The 17,098-nt window shown below is 43.0% G+C and overlaps 2 protein-coding genes across 2 annotated transcripts; one reads left to right on the forward strand and one right to left on the reverse strand.

The window, feature by feature from the left end:
• The first annotated feature begins 923 nt into the window (after positions 1-923).
• ap4e1 (adaptor related protein complex 4 subunit epsilon 1) lies at positions 924-9,879 on the forward strand. Its single transcript, XM_083666163.1, has 21 exons — positions 924-1,194; positions 1,343-1,414; positions 1,816-1,939; positions 2,119-2,192; positions 2,279-2,400; positions 2,588-2,747; positions 3,049-3,215; positions 3,394-3,467; positions 3,756-3,878; positions 3,998-4,107; positions 4,206-4,345; positions 4,604-4,716; positions 4,827-4,945; positions 5,302-5,604; positions 5,854-5,965; positions 6,124-6,262; positions 6,681-6,930; positions 7,049-7,615; positions 7,711-7,904; positions 8,154-8,317; positions 8,805-9,879. Exons 1-21 carry the CDS (start codon positions 1,054-1,056, stop codon positions 8,963-8,965), a joined length of 3,429 nt encoding a protein of 1,142 aa, XP_083522289.1. The 5' UTR covers positions 924-1,053; the 3' UTR covers positions 8,966-9,879.
• Positions 9,880-11,771: 1,892 nt separating this feature from the next.
• Positions 11,772-14,204, reverse strand: cyp19a1b (cytochrome P450, family 19, subfamily A, polypeptide 1b; the record flags this gene model as incomplete). Its single annotated transcript, XM_083665692.1, has 7 exons — positions 11,772-12,017; positions 12,138-12,379; positions 12,706-12,868; positions 13,023-13,137; positions 13,257-13,371; positions 13,812-13,988; positions 14,132-14,204. 7 exons carry the CDS (start codon positions 14,202-14,204, stop codon positions 11,772-11,774), a joined length of 1,131 nt encoding a protein of 376 aa, XP_083521818.1.
• Between the last annotated feature and the right edge of the window lie 2,894 nt (positions 14,205-17,098).

A 17,098-nucleotide genomic window follows, 5' to 3' on the forward strand; every position in this document is an offset into this window, starting at 1 on the left:
TGGATGGATGGATGGATGGATGAATGAATGAATGGGTGAATGAATGAATGAATGAATGAATGAAAGAAAGAAAGAAATTTACAGTAGATTGACTTGGGTCATCATTCTAATTTCCCCTACCTGGAAAGCAAGTTGATATACTGTACTGTATGCAGATACAATGTTTAGATAATGGGACAAACAAACAATTCAAAATATGAAAATATGTTGTAATCTACTGTGTTCTTTTCTTTTCCTATCCCTGTTTTCACAACAGTTCGATATACTTTTCGGTTTAAATGACACATGACTGCCAGAACAGAGATTCTGACCTCATAGACACCACATTAGATCATCCGTAAATGTACAGCTGAGAAAACATATTTAAATTCTAGAATGTACTCTTGTTCTGATGTAATTTACTAATTAATGTAATTATTTTAATTGTAGTTTACTGTATATAAGTTAAATTATACCAGGAACTATTTACCAAAATCAAAGAAACGTAATAAACTGAATTTTGAATATCATGTTTTTTTCTTCTTCTTGTTGCTGTTGTTTGTAATGGAAAAAAAAGCATAAGAATTGATGAAAACGAACATTTCCTCTCTTCATGTTGATTTGCCTGTAATTTGATTGAAGATATAAAATTGTCTAAGATTGAAAACAATATAATAGATGGCATGTGCACGTTGTTCGTGGAATTTATTCCAGTGTTTTAAACAAATTGGGTGAAATAGGATTAAAAAATGCTTTTGATGCTTACAAATCTGAGTTGTGTCTGTTGGGTGTTATACTTGCCGTAAACTGAGAGGCGGTGTGCCGAAAAGCGTTGACTCCGCCGGAAAGACACAAGAAGAAGAAGAAGACACCAGAAATGACATCACTTAAAGGAACTTGCTGAATCAAAACAATGGCCGACTGTCAGGCTGCACATTTGAACATTGATGCTATTTTAGAATGTATAGCTTTATCTATTTAGTGATTTTAAGACAGCCTTGGTGAAGTTGGCAAATGATTAGTCGGGCATTTTCGAACAAGAAGCTAGTGTTCTAGCCTGCTTTTAACGCCACAATGAGTGATGTTGTTGAGAGAACTCTGACTGCTCTCCCGAGTCTCCTGTCATTTGACTCGCAACCAGGGGCTGGGAAACTTTCATCCACCTCGAAATTAGGAAACCTCATCAGAGGCATTACTGAACTGACATCGAGACATGTGAGTACGCTATCATCTTGAACCGGTGTTCCTGTCCTATCCTGTACCTCATGCAATGTTGTTGACAACAACAGTGGGGCAGCTATATAGATATAGCAAGCTCACTGCAAATTGGCAAGCCTCAAAAAGCATGTTTTCTTTTCCTTAGGAGGAGGAGAAGCTTATTAAACGTGAGCTGGTTGCTATTAAAGAGCAGGTTTCATCCCCCAACACCACTATGGTAAGTTTCACTTGATGTACCACCTACTGAGCTGAGCCTCAAAGGACAGCCTTGCAATTTATCAAATCATACCTGTCTCCTGTCGTCCTTGTTTGCCTCACCTACAGTATGGCATGTAGTAGTAGTAGTAATACAGACACATACATAGATCAACTCTGTGTGTGTGTATATATATATATATATATATATATATATATATATATATCTGTGGCTCTTAGACATGGAATGATGCCCATTATGATTGATTGATTGATTGATTGATTGATAGCAGTGAAAATAGAGGTAACTTAAGCAGACACTTTATGAGTATCATCACAGGAGGAGGAATTGATGGTCTGGACACTATTGTCATCTTAATATTTGCCTCATGTAATATATGTTGATTTGGAATCTAATTTCAGAGACAGATGAAAGAAATTATGGTGAGAGCAATTTACTGTGAAATGCTGGGTTACGAGGCATCCTTCAGCTACATACACGCTATCAAACTGGCTCAGCAGGGCAGCGTTCTGGAGAAGAGAGTGGGTATGTAATGAAGTCATACTTGCTTACGACAGTATTTCAGCCTCTATCGTCAAGCCTCTCTAAAAGACGTTATCTGATCCTATCCTCTCACATATATCTGCCGGTATTTGGTCATAATCTCCATGATGAATCTTAGTGTTGTATGATATATCCTTATTGGTGATTATCTCTGTTTTCAGGTTATCTTGCAGTATCCCTGTTTCTAAATGAAAGCCATGAGCTACTGCTTCTGCTTGTGAACACTGTATTGAAGGTAGGTTTTCAACCTTAATTCACATTTTGTCTTGAGTTTTAACATAGAGATGTTGGATGTTCAAAGATGTGTTTTGTCTTTTTCAGGATCTTCAGAGTACAAATCTTATCGAGGTGTGCATGGCTTTAACTGTTGTCAGTCAGATGTTTCCCAAAGATATGATACCTGCAATTCTTCCACTAGTGGAGGAAAAACTCACACACCCAAAGTAAGTGTTTTAACACTGACCTTTTGCGTTATTGTTAGGAGAAATGTCATTAAAGGAAATTCAGTTCAGTGGTTGAAACAATATGCCCCCAGATGTTTACCCTTTGCATAGACATACATTATTGGCTTAGTCAGATATGTACTTTTCAATGATATATAAAACACCCTTTCCTCTACCTCATTTACAGGGAAATCATACGTCGGAAAGCAGTCCTTGCACTGTACAAATTCTACCTGATTGCGCCTAACCAGGTCCAACACATCCACAACAAGTTCCGGAAGGCTCTCTGTGACAAGGACCCTGGAGTCATGACAGCCTCTCTACACATCTACCTACAGATGATCAAGGTTCCTCATGTCATCAGTTCATTCATTGCTTTAATGTACAATTGACATACATTTTAGTACACGTCACTTATGTAGCATACAGTGCACTGAGAAAGGGGTGCCGGGCGGTTAAGGGTTAACATATACATGCGCCTACCCGATGGCTTGTCAAAACAGAAAACATGGCCGACATCTCTCTCGCCTCCAATTGCGTTACCCCTGGTTACCACAAAACAACAATGTCAAACCTAAAATGCCAACACTGTAATAGCTAATGCTAACCAATGAATTATCGTCATATTTCTGTTTCTAAATCTTACAGGAAAGCCCAGACAGCTATAAGGACCTGACTGGCAGCTTTGTGACCATACTGAAGCAGGTGGTGGGCGGGAAACTCCCCATGGACTTCAACTACCACAGTGTCCCTGCTCCCTGGCTGCAAATCAAGCTGCTCAACATACTGTCTCTCTTGGGGAAAGACGACCAGAGGTATAGTTTCCTGCCGTCCACCGATTCACAGCCGATCCCCGCATTTCATAGCCAAGTATGTCTATCTAGGGTTTGGGGTGTTGTCTCAAAAGTGTGTCTTCCCACAAGCCAGTAGTCTAAGCTGTTCCTTTGTTCCACAGCACAAGCCAGTAGTCTAAGCTGTTCCTTTGTTCCACAGCACAAGCGAGGTGATGTATGAGGTGCTGGACGAGTCTTTAAGGAGAGCTGAGATGAACCATAACATCACTTATGGTACGGCAATTAACATAACATACACAATTAATATATATATATATATATATATAGGCCATTTAGCTGACGCTTTTATCCAAAGCGACTTACATTTCAGTATATGTGGTCCCAGCGGGAATCAAACCCACAACCAAACGTTGTTAGCGCCATGCTCTACCAACTGAGCCAATTGTTCTGTATACACCACGCTTTGTCAACACAGATCAGTCAGCACTGAACGAGAAAGGCATTTCATCCCCTCATTTGCCTTTTTTTTTGTTTCAAATCTACTTTTTTCTAATTTTCCAGCTATATTATATGAGTGTGTGAAGGCCATCTACACGATTCATCCAAAGTCAGAGCTTCTGGAGAAAGCTGCGAAATGCATTGGGAACTTTGTTCTATCACCGAAGATAAACCTCAAATATCTGGGTAAGTCCTGGGCAGAATAGATTTTTAATACGACGATTCCTACATAATAAAACCCTACTCGATAGGCATCCTTCCTGTTGGTACAGTAGGTACTCCTGTAACTCTGGATGTGGTTTCAGGATTAAAGGCCCTGACCTATGTGGTCCAGCAGGACGCTAACCTGGCCTTGCAGCACCAGATGACCATTATAGAGTGCCTGGATCACTCTGACCTCATCATTAAGCGCGAGGTAAGACACGGTCAATGGGGGTTTGGCATTTGTGGTCCTTTTGATACACAGTTGACTTGTTGATGTGTTGAGAGGTGTTGTCTTTATTCCCCCTGTAGACTCTGGAGTTACTCTTCCGGATCACCAATGCCCAGAATGTCACTGTCATAGTGGAGAAGATGCTGGAGTTTCTTCGGTTTAATAATGATGACTACAGTACCGTCGATCTGGTTGGGAAGGTAGCAGAACTGGCAGAAAAATATCCTTTCATGATTTTGCCCGTTGGTGCTGCGTGCCGTGCAGTGGGACTGTGTGTTTACTCTGCATTTCAACCAAGTGTGTGTGTGTGTGTGTGTGTGTGTGTGTGTGTGTGTGTGTGTGTGTGTGTGAGTTTTTTTTATGGTAATTGCAGTTGCGCTGATTGTGTTGTTATGATAATGGTTGTGTGTTTTGTATTTGTGCATGCTGTTGATGTTCCATTCATGGCACGGGCTGCTCTTCCTATACACCACCATACATATTCCCCAGACAACGGGTGGTTCATCCAGACCATGAATGCAGTGCTCTCTCTTGGCGGAGACTTGATGCAGCCGGACATCCCGAACAACTTCCTCAGACTCCTGTCAGAGGGTAAGAGGAAGCACACACTGAATCTGAACTTTGACCTACGGCAGTGGTTGAAAAGTACATGAATACGACAATCTGATTCCATTTGTGACTGTTTGCACCTGCTGGCCCAGGCTTTGACAGTGTGGAGGAGGACAGGCAGCTACGGCTGTTTGCTGTGGACTCGTATGTGGCCCTGCTACAAGGGGAGCCGGCCAAGCTGCCCCAACGCTTCCTGCAGGTCATCAGCTGGGTGAGAACACTGACTATGTCCTGTGTGTCTCTTAACACGATGTCGTTGTGTTTCCACTGAGGACACTTTTGACTGATATAAAGACAAAATGGAGTGTTAGATTGTATTATTGAATGAAGAAGAAATCTCCTTCTCTCCTCTACATTTGCATTTAAGTCGTGTAGCAGACGCTTTTATCCAAAGAGACTTACAGAAAGTACATTTGTCAAAGTATGTGAGTCAACGATACATCAGTCATCGTAAGTAAAACCTTTGATAAGAACAAGTGCCATCGGCAGCCACAGTGCTAGGGAAAGGAAGAAAGCAAGTTAGGGATTTTTATTTATTTATTTATTTTTCTCCTCTCCTACACACAGGTGCTTGGTGAGTACCTGCACCTGAGAGAAGGCATGGAACCAGCCAAAGTCATGAGGCTCCTGGCCAAGCTGTTGGACCAGAGGCACACCACCAGTGAGACTAAGACCTGGGTCCTGGCAGCCATGACCAAGCTGTGTGTGGGCCCCGAGTGTGTGTCTGTGGCCCAGGAGGTGTGTGAGAGGTACAGTGCCTCTCTGGACACGGTGCTGAGACAGAAGGCCCAGGAGCTGCAGCACCTCAGCCAGGACACAGAGCAGCGAGCCAGGGTGCTGCCACGAGACGGCAGCCTGGAGCATCTGGAGGTACAGCACAGCACAGCACGGCACAGCGCCATCTACTGGCAGACTCTCAACCTGCTAATGCTTATGACAGCATGACATACGTAATGGTTTCCTATACTGTAGTTCTTACATTTCCAATTCCCCCCCTCCCCTCCATCCATCCGTATCGTAACATATGTCTTTAATGGATAGAACTATGATAGGTTTCTTTCCAGTCATTTCTGATATTCTGATGACTAACTGATGTGTTTGTGTTGTGTTGTTGCCTAGGTGGACTCCTCCCTGTCTTTCCTGGATGGCTTTGTGTCTGAGGCGTTGGCTGCTGGGGCAGCTCCATACAAGCCTCCTCATCAGAGACAAGAGGAACTGGCCCAAGAGAAAGGTGAGAGGGTTCTTCCTCCAGATCCTCCAGATACAACCACCTCCTCTGTTCACCTCATCCGTTCCTGTGGTATCATTCACATTGTTCAGGGACACTGATTTTGCTGCGATCATAAACCGACATGCTATTGATTATCCCGATGGTGTTGTCTTCCTCAGCTCTGAGCCTGGAGCCCTACGGCATGTCCCTGCCTGGCAGTCTGTCCTCCTGCAGTATCACAGGCAGGCAGTCTCCCACACTTCTGTCCATCAGCTCCGGCCTGTCAGGGAACAGCACTGAGCTCTCACAAAAAGGAGGGTATGTTCCCTCCATTATCCCACTTTCACAGAGGATGATGTTTCTATACTTTGTGTGTGTGTGTGTGTGTGTGTGTGTGTGTGTGTTGAATTAATGTACACTACCTTAGCATCTCACTTCCATAAGGTTTAGGTTTTATTTTGTTTTGTTTTGTTTCGTTGGCTGTTGATTTGTTGATTGAATTGATATTCAGGGTATCCCAGTATTTCAAAACTTTTAAACTCGATCAGAATGATCCAGATTATGTTTTTGCTATTCAGGATCAGAGCTATGGCCAATTTTGAGTAGTATATGGGAAATCAGCTGGCTCGATCTGATCCTGGATATCAAAAAAGAATCTGGATCATTCTGATCGAGATTAAAAGTTTTGAAATACTGGGCCCAGAAGACACAGATAGATATCCCAGTGTTATTTCAGCTCTGCCACGCTGAAGCTGGACGGAGTGAAGAGGGTATGGGGGAAGGAAGGTTATCTGATCCTGAGGGAACCTGTGGAGGAAACTGCTCAGGTGGAAGTGCCCAGTCCTCTCCTGTCCCCCAGCCAGCAGGGCGGCGCTGAGAGTCCACAGACCCCGACACCCACACCCACGCCTGAGCCTGACCAGGAGAAGCAACAGCTGGCCTCGTCACTCTTCGTTGGCCTGGGGGCCCAAAACTCTGTTTGTCTGGTAAGGTCACATTCTGTAGTTCCTGTTTATGAAGCTTATCTCGAGTACGCTGTGCAGTGTAGACACAAATGGATACGCTTCATCCTTATCTAACAACTGAAACCGCTGCCTCATCTAGATGGGAAAAGCAGAGCCGGTACCCCAGCGGTTCAGAAGGAAACCCAGGGGACAGGGGTCATCGTCGGGCGCCAGCGAGCGCTCGTCTGACTCCTCCCACTCGTCTCGCAGTGCCGTGGACAGCCTGCTGTGTAACAACAACAACAACCTGCTGGACTCACCCACTATGCCCTCAGGGGGGGGAGTTACCACAGCTAAACAGACTCATCAACACACACAGGACCCAACCGCTACCAACGGCGCCTGCGACGCAGAGGGGGAGGTGGCAGGAGAGGCAGGAGGCCGCCTGTCTCTGATCAGGGGGAACGGCATGGTGGTGGCCGTGGAGGCGCCTGCACACACACACCAAGACAGACCCAGAGACCTGTGCCTGGACTCCCACCTGCCTGCAGAGCTGTCGGGGCTGGCCCACTCAGACATCACCCCCCTCTGCGCTAACCAAAGCCTGGCATTCTCAGCCAGTTGTGTCCACAAAGAGGACGCCATGGTGCTGGTCATCTTCATCGTCAACGCCACTGACTCAGCCATTCAACACATGTTGCTGCAGCTGAAATCGAGAGAACTTGAGGTATATTTTCAGGCAGGAAGTGAATGCTGTGTTACCTTGTCCCTTTACTTGAAAGCGAGCTGGTTGTCATGGCTTGTTTCTATTTTTCTCCTCAGGTTTCCTGCATCTCAGATACCAGGGCATTAGAGAAGGTCAGGGGTCACAGTGTGACGGTGTGCCAGTACTCTCTGGTAATGAAGAGACCCTCGGCCAAGGTGGAGGTGGCAGGGATGGTGTCGTACCAGCTGCCTCAAGGGGAGCCCCAGGCGCTGCAGTTCACCCAGAAACTCTCCCTGGCCGACTTCCTCAGGTACAGCACTGATAACTGTCGCCCCCACAATCAATCAATCAGCCAATCAATCAGCCAATCAATCAAACTTAATTTATCAAGCACATTTCGTACACACTTTGCAATACAATGCGCTTATCAATAAAAACAAAGAGGATTATTTAACATTGAGATGTTCAGTACAATCTTTACAGGTTAGCCCAGTCAGATAACCACTAACTCACTACAGTACAGTAATTAACCTATCCTGTAATCCCTGTGTCTGTGCAGGCCATTGGCTTTGTCCACAGCAGAGTACGGGAGCATGTGGTTGTCCCTCTCTAATGACACCAAGCAGAACCTTCAGCTGGTCACTGATGATGACCGAGACCCTCTTACTGCCACCTTGAATACACTGAAAGAGAAGCTGAATCTCCACATCGTCGACATCATTGGTACACAGGCTTTTTCCTCTAACTGTCACTGTATCTAAGTTCTGATCATTTACTACTCAGGGCTGAGAGACCTAAAGGTTGTATTGAGACCAAAAGGTTGATTTAAAAAAAATCTATATGTCTTACGCCTCACAATATTGGATGATCGGCGTTAGAGGTTTTGAATCTTAAGCAGCCTGCGCAGTGGTGAACATGTTGTTTGAAGTACAGTAGACCAACATACAGCACTATAGCAGGTATCAACTCTGTGTGCTGGAAAACCTTGTTAGTGCTCATTTTGAATTTCCTATCTTTTGCGGCTTTTGACAAGTCATAACGTCTCACTTAAAATGTAGTTTCTGGTCATAAACACAGTTATCTAGTATCGACATTGGGATTTCATCAATGTTTGCACACTGCATCATTTTAAATGGAACATGTTCTCCTAGATGACTTCTCTCCTTTGCCTTCAGTATGATTGAGTGTGTCACTTGGTGTTGTCCCTCAGGGTCAGAGGGCATCGTGGCGTGCCGGCTCCCCCAGGGCCAGCCGTGTCTGCTGCACTGTCGGGTCCACGATGAGTCCCTGGCTGTGTGGCTGCGCTCACCTGTCCCAGAGCTGCCTGACTGCCTCCTCTATCACTGTCAGAAGGTCCTGCAGGAGCGCTGAACCCCCCACATACTGTACAGAACAACACACACACACACACACACACACACACACACTCCGAGAGGACAGCTGCCCTGAACAACTGAAGAGGAAAGCATTGTACAGCAAAGGGCCTCATCGCAGTGACAGAAGAAGTTCTAAAGCAAATTATATTGTGTGTCCTTCCTCCTTACAATACACTGTTTTCTATTTGTTTGTCAGGTTCATGTTGTTCCATTTCCATGTCCATGTAGCATTTGTATTTATTGTGTTTTTTTAGTGGAAACAAGTTATTGTTCCAATTGCTTCACATATTTGATGTGAGCGGGAAATGGAGTCACCTCAGGAGCAAGTGGAATGCATGTGTGATTCAGCCCTCTGGGGCGGGTGTGTCAAACAAACACAAACATGTCTTACATATGGAGTTGCTCCACTAAATTTGAGTTGAAATAAGCAGCTGCAGTGGGTGGCCAGAACAGTTGGAGAGCAGTGGTGTTTGTGGTTTTAACAGATAACTCTTTCAGATGAGCTATTTCTGTGAGAAACGTAGGAAGAGTACGGGCAAAACTGAGCAGTTGTGAGCCACACTGACACTAAACCAAAGCCTGCAATGGTATCAAATCATGGGATTCATTTTTGGATGATTGTATTGGGGTGATATTAAGTGTTATGAAGAAAAGGTGCCTTTGATGAGCAAGTGAAGTATGAGGAACTGTGTATCTTCCTCAACTACAGTGTTGGCTAACAGAACACTAACTCCTTTCTTCAGAACATAGCTAGAGGGATGTTTATACAGTGTATTTGTCTCCAGAGAGGTGCACAACTAGCTTGGGAATTCCCTCTGCTCATTTGTCCAAAACATGATGTAATAATCTAGATGCTTGTTCTGCGAGAGAGAGAGAGAGAGAGAGAGAGAGAGAGAGAGAGAGAGAGAGAGAGAGAGAGAGAGAGAGAGAGAGAGAGAGAGAGAGAGAGAGAGAGAGAGAGAGAGAGAGAGAGAGAGAGAGAGAGAGAGAGAGAGAGAGAGAGAGAGAGAGAGAGAGAGAGAGAGAGAGAGAGAGAGAGAGAGAGAGAGAGAGAGAGAGAGAGAGAGAGAGAGAATATGTCCCCTTTGTTTTGTTTTCCACTGAAAGCACCCGTTTAGGGCGTTCACATGCACTAAAGTCTTATTTATATGGTTGACTTGTTTACTTTTTTTATGATGTCGAATAGAAATCAGAAGCAGTATGCATTGTAATGCATGGAATGGAATGTTTGATACCCTTCCTTATTCCGTTCCATGCATTACAATGAGCCTGTCCTCTGAGTTCTACCTCCACCAGCCTCCATTGATAGAAACGCCCTTCATCAGCTCTCTAAAAGTAAGCATCTGTAAATCCATACTAATTACTAAGGTATTGTCATGGCTTAGATGTTCCATTACAAAGCTATGTCTTCCATTTAAATGAAATGATTCTAAAAAGATGAGATTGTCCTGCATGTTAAGTTTTGCAGAATGCTGCATTTATTGTAATAGATTATCTATGCATTTGGTTCTGTAGCCTATTAATTCATAAGAAGAGATGGATCTTAGGAGTCTTACGATTATTATATTTTTATATGAATGCAGTATTTCCAACTTATTTATTGGATATATTCTTATAGAATACATGTTTTATATGTTTATTTCATTGTAAAATACAAGATGATGCTGGTGCTCTGTGGACTGTGTGTTTCCCTCGGCCAGATTCACAATATCACCATGAGGGAGGTCTAGTTGTACCGCCATTTAAATGTGTGTTCAGAGGGAAGTTTTGCCTTTTCCTTTCTCTTCTCTTTGCTTAAGTGCTGGATACGGAGCACTGTTTGAATCTGAAGTTTAATGAGCTGTATTTCACACTACACTAACAGAGATAACCAAACGCCTTATGTTCTGATGCCAGTGTATGGCGTGTTCATTTGTGCCTGTGGTACAGAGGAGCAGTGTACTTTAGAGTGCCTGTTGTGCAGTTCTGCTTACTTGTAATAAATCGGACATGTATGGTGTAATGTGAGTTACCCAGGTCGTTTATTTGTTTACTGCACCACCACATCACATACAGTACAATGCCGATGGCCCCTGGTCCGAGCATTGATTACTTTATCCTGCGATGACTGATGGATAGATGATTCAGTTGCTTAAACAAATGTATTTGTAGTAAGTCGCTTTGGATAAAGGCGTCTGCTAAATGCCATAAATGTAAATAAATGTACAATACGTACAAAACACCACATACACCAAGTTCAGAAAACACCTGGACGTAGAGTAGAGTGCAGTTTTATGTAACATTTAGATCTATTGAACCAAGTTGTTTATTGTGGTATTTAATGATACACTACTATTGAACTATTTTTCTAATTGGACACAAAATGGGTGTTTTATCACATAAAAAAGGTTATTTGTCATATCATTCAAACAATTAGTTGAACATTTTGATGGCACTCATTTCAATATCTACTTTAGTAAAGAAATATCCACTGTAGTAAAAAAACATTGTTAATATCCAGTACTTTGACAAAAGGTCAGCAAGGAACTCTATCCCACCCCTACTACATTACATTTTAATGTGCAGTTCATATCAGTAAAACAGAAGATAATCGGTACAGAGGATTAATCTCTTGGTTCGTGTTAGTCTCTGGCCCTTTCTCAACGGTTAGAAACTTGATTCCTAGCCTCCTCTCCTCCGTCCTCTACTCCCTTCTTCTCAAAAAGCATTGGAGGAGAATATCTAAGGGGAGGAACCTAGGTCTTCTCTTCCAATGGTTTCTAACGATTGATTGAGAAAGGGCCTCTGATTGGTGGTAGCGGTCAGTGGGCTGAGGCTGTGGTAAGCCTGGGGATGAAGCGCATGGCCAGGCTGTGTTCATCCTCTACCGGTTGCTGTGACAGGTTGTTGGTCTGCTGGATGCTGCTCAGGGTACAGCCATGACGAGGACACACCGTGTACCGGGACAGCAGGGTCACCAGGATAGCCTTCATCATCACCATGGCGATGTGCTTGCCCACGCAGGAACGAGGGCCACAACCAAAAGGCTGAAAGTAGCGACTGGGCACCTGCCATAGAGAGTGAGTGGAGGTGAACTATGACCTGGCTCTGGTCTAGACAGACACACACACACATTCATGGTGAAATTCTCACTAGATATTATCTAAACGATAATAATCTCTACTTACAGTTTTATCAAAGTTTTCCAAGCTGAATTCGTTAGGTTTGGCAAAGAATTCCGTCTTATGCATTAGACCAATGTTGAGTATGATGTTGGTTCCCTTGGTGATCTTGGTGCCATCAATGTCGTCGTCCTCCAGAGCTTGTCTCATTGTGAAGTCAACCACAGGGTGGAACCTCATGGACTCGTTGATGAAACTCTCAAGGACCGTTAAGTTTTGAAAATCAACTGTTTGAACATTCTTCTCACCTGTGAAGGAAATAGCAAACGAGTTTGTGAGCATGTTGTGATGGCCATCACTCCTTAGCTACTAGTGAGATATTTGTCCAATGCATTGTAAATTCTTTTTAAATAAGTTTCTGCATTATTGGGATAGAGACAGTAGAGATTGACAGGACGGATGGGTGAGAGAGAGGAGGGATGACATGCAAGACGTGTCAAGGGTTGAAATCGGACCAGGAACCTTGCAATTATGTGGTATGCGCATTAGTGTGCTACGCCACTAAGCGCCCCCAATGTATTGTAAATTCTAACTGATTCCAACCCCCTTTTTTTCTGAGAAGTTGTGTAATCACCTATGAGAGAGTTGATCTCCTCCAGGATCTTGTGCTCCACCTCAGGGTTCTGTTTCAGGAGCATGAGCATGAAGAACAGGCTGATGGACAGGGTGTCAGGAGCAGCGATCACCATCTCCAACACACACTGCCTGACGTTGTCTGCTGAGAGCTCTCCGTGGTTCTGTTGAACAAAGGTACACACACACACACACACACACACACACACACACACACACACACACACACACACACACACACACACGACTCACTACAAGATCAGAATGATTATTCTGTGACTCTTTTGCAGCAATAGTTACTAATCAGCAAAGGCAGACCTGGGCAAAGATGAGTTCAGATGTGAAGTCAATATTGTCATCCAGCTTCTCAGATTCAACAATCATCTTCCGTTTGGCCTCAATAAGGCTTTCCATTGCGTCCTGTAGCTCCTTACTTCAAATGGGATGCAGAACACACTTGATTACATGTATGATAAAGCATAGGGAAGCTATGGAAGCATAGGGAAGCTGTGTTGATGTACCCGACGAATACAGAGTGTGTGATGGACTTACGCTGCTGTCTCATGCTTTTTGTACATCCACCCAAATTTGAAGAAGATATCAGGCTTGATCAGAACTGTTTGCCAGGTGTCAAAGTAGTTGTGGATCTTCAAAAGTAGCTCCTTCTCTGAATTACAAAGAGCACCAAAAAGTCAAACGCGAAGTAAAGGAAAAGCACTGTCTATACTGTAAGTGTTGTGTGGCAACAAAAGGAACTTGTATCTTGTCATGCAAAATATAAATCACTATCTTCAGAGAAAACGTACTCTGAGAGTATGAATTAGGCTGTTTGAGAGAAGCTTTGAATACTATGCAACCTGCCCAGAGTACATGTTGTTTGAAGTACAGTAGACCAACATACAGCACTATAGCAGGTATCAAAGCTGTGTGCTGGAAAATCTTGTTAGTGCATAGGTGAAGTTATGGGTGGGGGTGCTGATCATAGCCAATGGCTATGCGCCATCCATTTTCGATGTTCTTTCTAGTGACTTAATGAAGGCCAAGTTTGACGCGTTCTCTGTAACAGTATGAGATGATGTGTTAGCAGCACCTCTGACCACTACTGACCATTGAAAGGCACCCTGAGGAAGAGCCTATTGGAAATGTCCACCACTATACACCTCAGCAGGTTGAGGGCGTCCACGTGTCCTGAGGGGTCCGTCATCTCCTGCAGGCGACCCAGGTGTTTGTCTGTGGCGCTGGCACAGACCTCCACCGTCCTCTGCAGGGTGGGGCCTGTCAGAGCTGACACAACAGACTCTACCTCAGCTCTCACTAATCACATTATTGATTAGTCACATAGTCACATTAAGCATTATCTATTTTTGGTCAAGTTTGATATTTTCTCAGCATTTTCTTTTGGTAAAGAAAGGCGTGTGGGTGTATACCTTTTGAAAAATATGCCCTCACTTTTTTCCAAAGTGGGATATCACTGTTGAAGATGATGCCCTTCCCATACATGCCAATACACTGCAGCCCTTGTTTGCTGCCAAATCTGGCTGTGTAATGGGCACTCCTCAGGACATGATAAACAGCAGACGACCTGCAAAATACATCTTAACATGTAAGACGTTCCCCACTCCGGCAACAGACCAGGACTAAATGAGTTCAGTATTCATTTTCTTCATTTCAACCGAACTTGCTTGCTTAGAATGAGCGTCTCCTCTCCGTTGATCCAGACCCGGACGATGCTTCCATATTTCTTGTTGTAGTAGTTGCAGGCTGTCCCGATCCCTGTCCAGATGAATCTAGAGTAGGAGAGAATAGGACCCAGACCTGCACAGAAGTAGGGACCTGACGGAGACATTGAGACACACAGAAGACACTATTTACATTTTGCTCCTCAAGAACAACTCAACATGCTCTTTTTTTTTTTCTTTTTTTTTTAAGTTGTGAATCTACAGGAATTAGAACAAGTAGAACAATCAGACTAATCATTATTATTAATATAGTTTTGAAAATACATTTTCTCTCTAAAGGTGTACCACTTATTGATTACTATTTGAGCATTATCAGCAAAAATGAATGCGTGTCAATTTCATAGCATTGATCAAGGAGAGCCTGTGGTTGTTTCTCACCTGGTATGGCAGACCTCCCCGTAGGTGTCCAGGCTGTCATGAAGAGGAGGCAGAGCAGGAGGAGCAACAGTGCTGTAGCTCCACACATCGTCTCAACCACTGTGTCTGTCATGGTTAGAAGATCTGGAGGCAGCACCTCCGTAAGGAACCTCCTGAACCACACCTGTTCAAGAAGCAGAGCGCCATGCCATCTGTCAGCAGCCAGGGTCGGATATACGTTTATAAGGCTACCACTTTTAGTTTATATGCAAGTCAGGGTGATGCATTAGTCAAAACAAACACGGAGAGGAACCTTAAACTCTAGACAACCTTGCTTTTTCATCCTTTTTTTTTTTATATCTCTTGTCCTTCAGCATCGAGATGTTACATGCAGTTGGCACACCGCGTGAATAGCATAACCCAAACACACCCACGTAAAGCTTTTCAAGTTGAGCTATCATTTCTACAGTGACAGCTGCTTGAAGAGGCTTTAGTCATTACAGTCTACATCAAAGATATTTCACTACTGGAAATCTGAGGGAAGAAAAACATTTCTCTGTGATCTCCTCTGAATCACTGACAATGTTTATATCTTTATCATACTTAAGGCGATTACTCCATATTTCCCATCTGGACAACCTTGATCTGCTTAGATTTTTACATGTTTACTCCCTCGAGAAGACAAACTTGTTCGATTGAACAATGCACTATATCAATTAATATACATTTCAGTGTTATCAGTTCTCATCCATTAATATTCATATTTTTTATAGATCTTCTTATGCAAAGAAAAAAATAATCATCCCAATGATTTACAATTTTCAACGACCAATTATCTCTCTTAACATTTTAATTTAGTTTATTCGGATGTTGCTACTGCTGCAGCTACTCTTTCTGGGGTCCAAACATAACCAAAAAAAACCATTTTAATTTAAAACATTTTCACAAGATGATACATACCATTCTTGTTGCGGACAGCTCCGGAATAGCCTGAGTGCGGTGTGTGACCCCTCTGAGAAACATTGGTGTTACTCTCAAGCTTTTGTAAATCCCTTACGTTTTCAATTTACCGGTTGCTTGGATACACTACCAATTTAGAGTTTCAAGTGCTATTAAATGCCTGAACAAGACCTCAAAGGCAAAACAATAGAGCAATGGTGTAGGGCCTACCTATGAGCCAAGCCACTATCCTCAAAGAAAACAAAAAAGTCTTTCAAGTTTGGGACCTTAGGTCTCTCATGCATGACTATATCATTCATTTTTTGACACAGGCCTACTTCACCTTTTGCTTTGTTCAAAAGAAAGAAAACCACTGTATAATTAATCAACTGAAAAGCCTTTTCGGGGGGGAATAAATTAGTCAGACTGACCCAACTCAATGTGAATTCAATGTGAGTTTTCACCTAGAAAAAGGGTGTAATTATGGCATTTATGTTGACAAGAATTCAAATATGTTTGAAATGTGTGTTCTAATGTGTGTGTGATTTCCAACTGTATACATTGATAGAAATGCAGTGGTAAGCTGTGTTATATTATGTTATATATTGGGTTCATAATATAACATGAACATTGCATGACTAGCAGGTAAAATATGCAGCAATACAGAGCACAATGTGGTTTACAAGCAGAGGTTGTCTGTCTACAATAGAAGGTCATTCAAGTTCAGTCCCCCTGAATAGCTGGAATGCTGTTGATTAAGATATTGGCTGAATGAAGGTTGAAGCTTTTGTGCCATAGCACAATGGCTATGGGGAAAACTCCTGTTGCCCTAGTTGCCATAGCTCCAACATTAAGTGTTTTTTTTTCCAGAGTTGAGCACACCTATCAATGTTCTTTAATGCATTTTAGTAGAAATCCCTGTAAAAGTATGGATATTACTGCGAGTATGGATGATACTGTAGAATGTCTCTTTAAAACCCTCAGAAAACAAAGAGAGCCTTATGACACGGCATGCTGGCCATCATTCAATAGGCCCAGTTAGAACTCTCTAGTGGATCTGAAGAATGCTCCACTTGTCAACATGTCTTTCAATGTTCTAATAGCTATTTTCAAGAAGCATGCACTTAAAAAAAAGAAGAAAAAAAAAGAAAAAAAAAAGGAAGACAACTAAATAGAAAATAATGATCAAATTTCACTCTGCTCTGGTTGTATTTCACACTGCAAATATGGGCATTGCTGCTGCTTATAAATCAACCACAGACATAAGCTGTTTTCCAGAAGACCCACGTTGCGCAGTACATCATGTGTTAGAGACCCACCGGAAAAGAAGGCTGTATTTGACAAGTTGTTTTCTCTTCC

Source organism: Argentina silus (genome assembly GCF_951799395.1).
Source record: "Argentina silus genome assembly, chromosome: 3".
NCBI lineage: Eukaryota > Metazoa > Chordata > Actinopteri > Argentiniformes > Argentinidae > Argentina > Argentina silus.

Coding starts and splice junctions, on each gene's coding strand:
- ap4e1 (XM_083666163.1), top strand. CDS start 1,054: ATGAGTGATGTTGTTGAGAGAACTCTGACTGCTCTCCCGAGTCTCCTG. Junction 1,195..1,342: donor CTGAACTGACATCGAGACAT/GTGAGTACGCTA, acceptor TCTTTTCCTTAG/GAGGAGGAGAAGCTTATTAA. Junction 5,966..6,123: donor GGAACTGGCCCAAGAGAAAG/GTGAGAGGGTTC, acceptor TGTCTTCCTCAG/CTCTGAGCCTGGAGCCCTAC.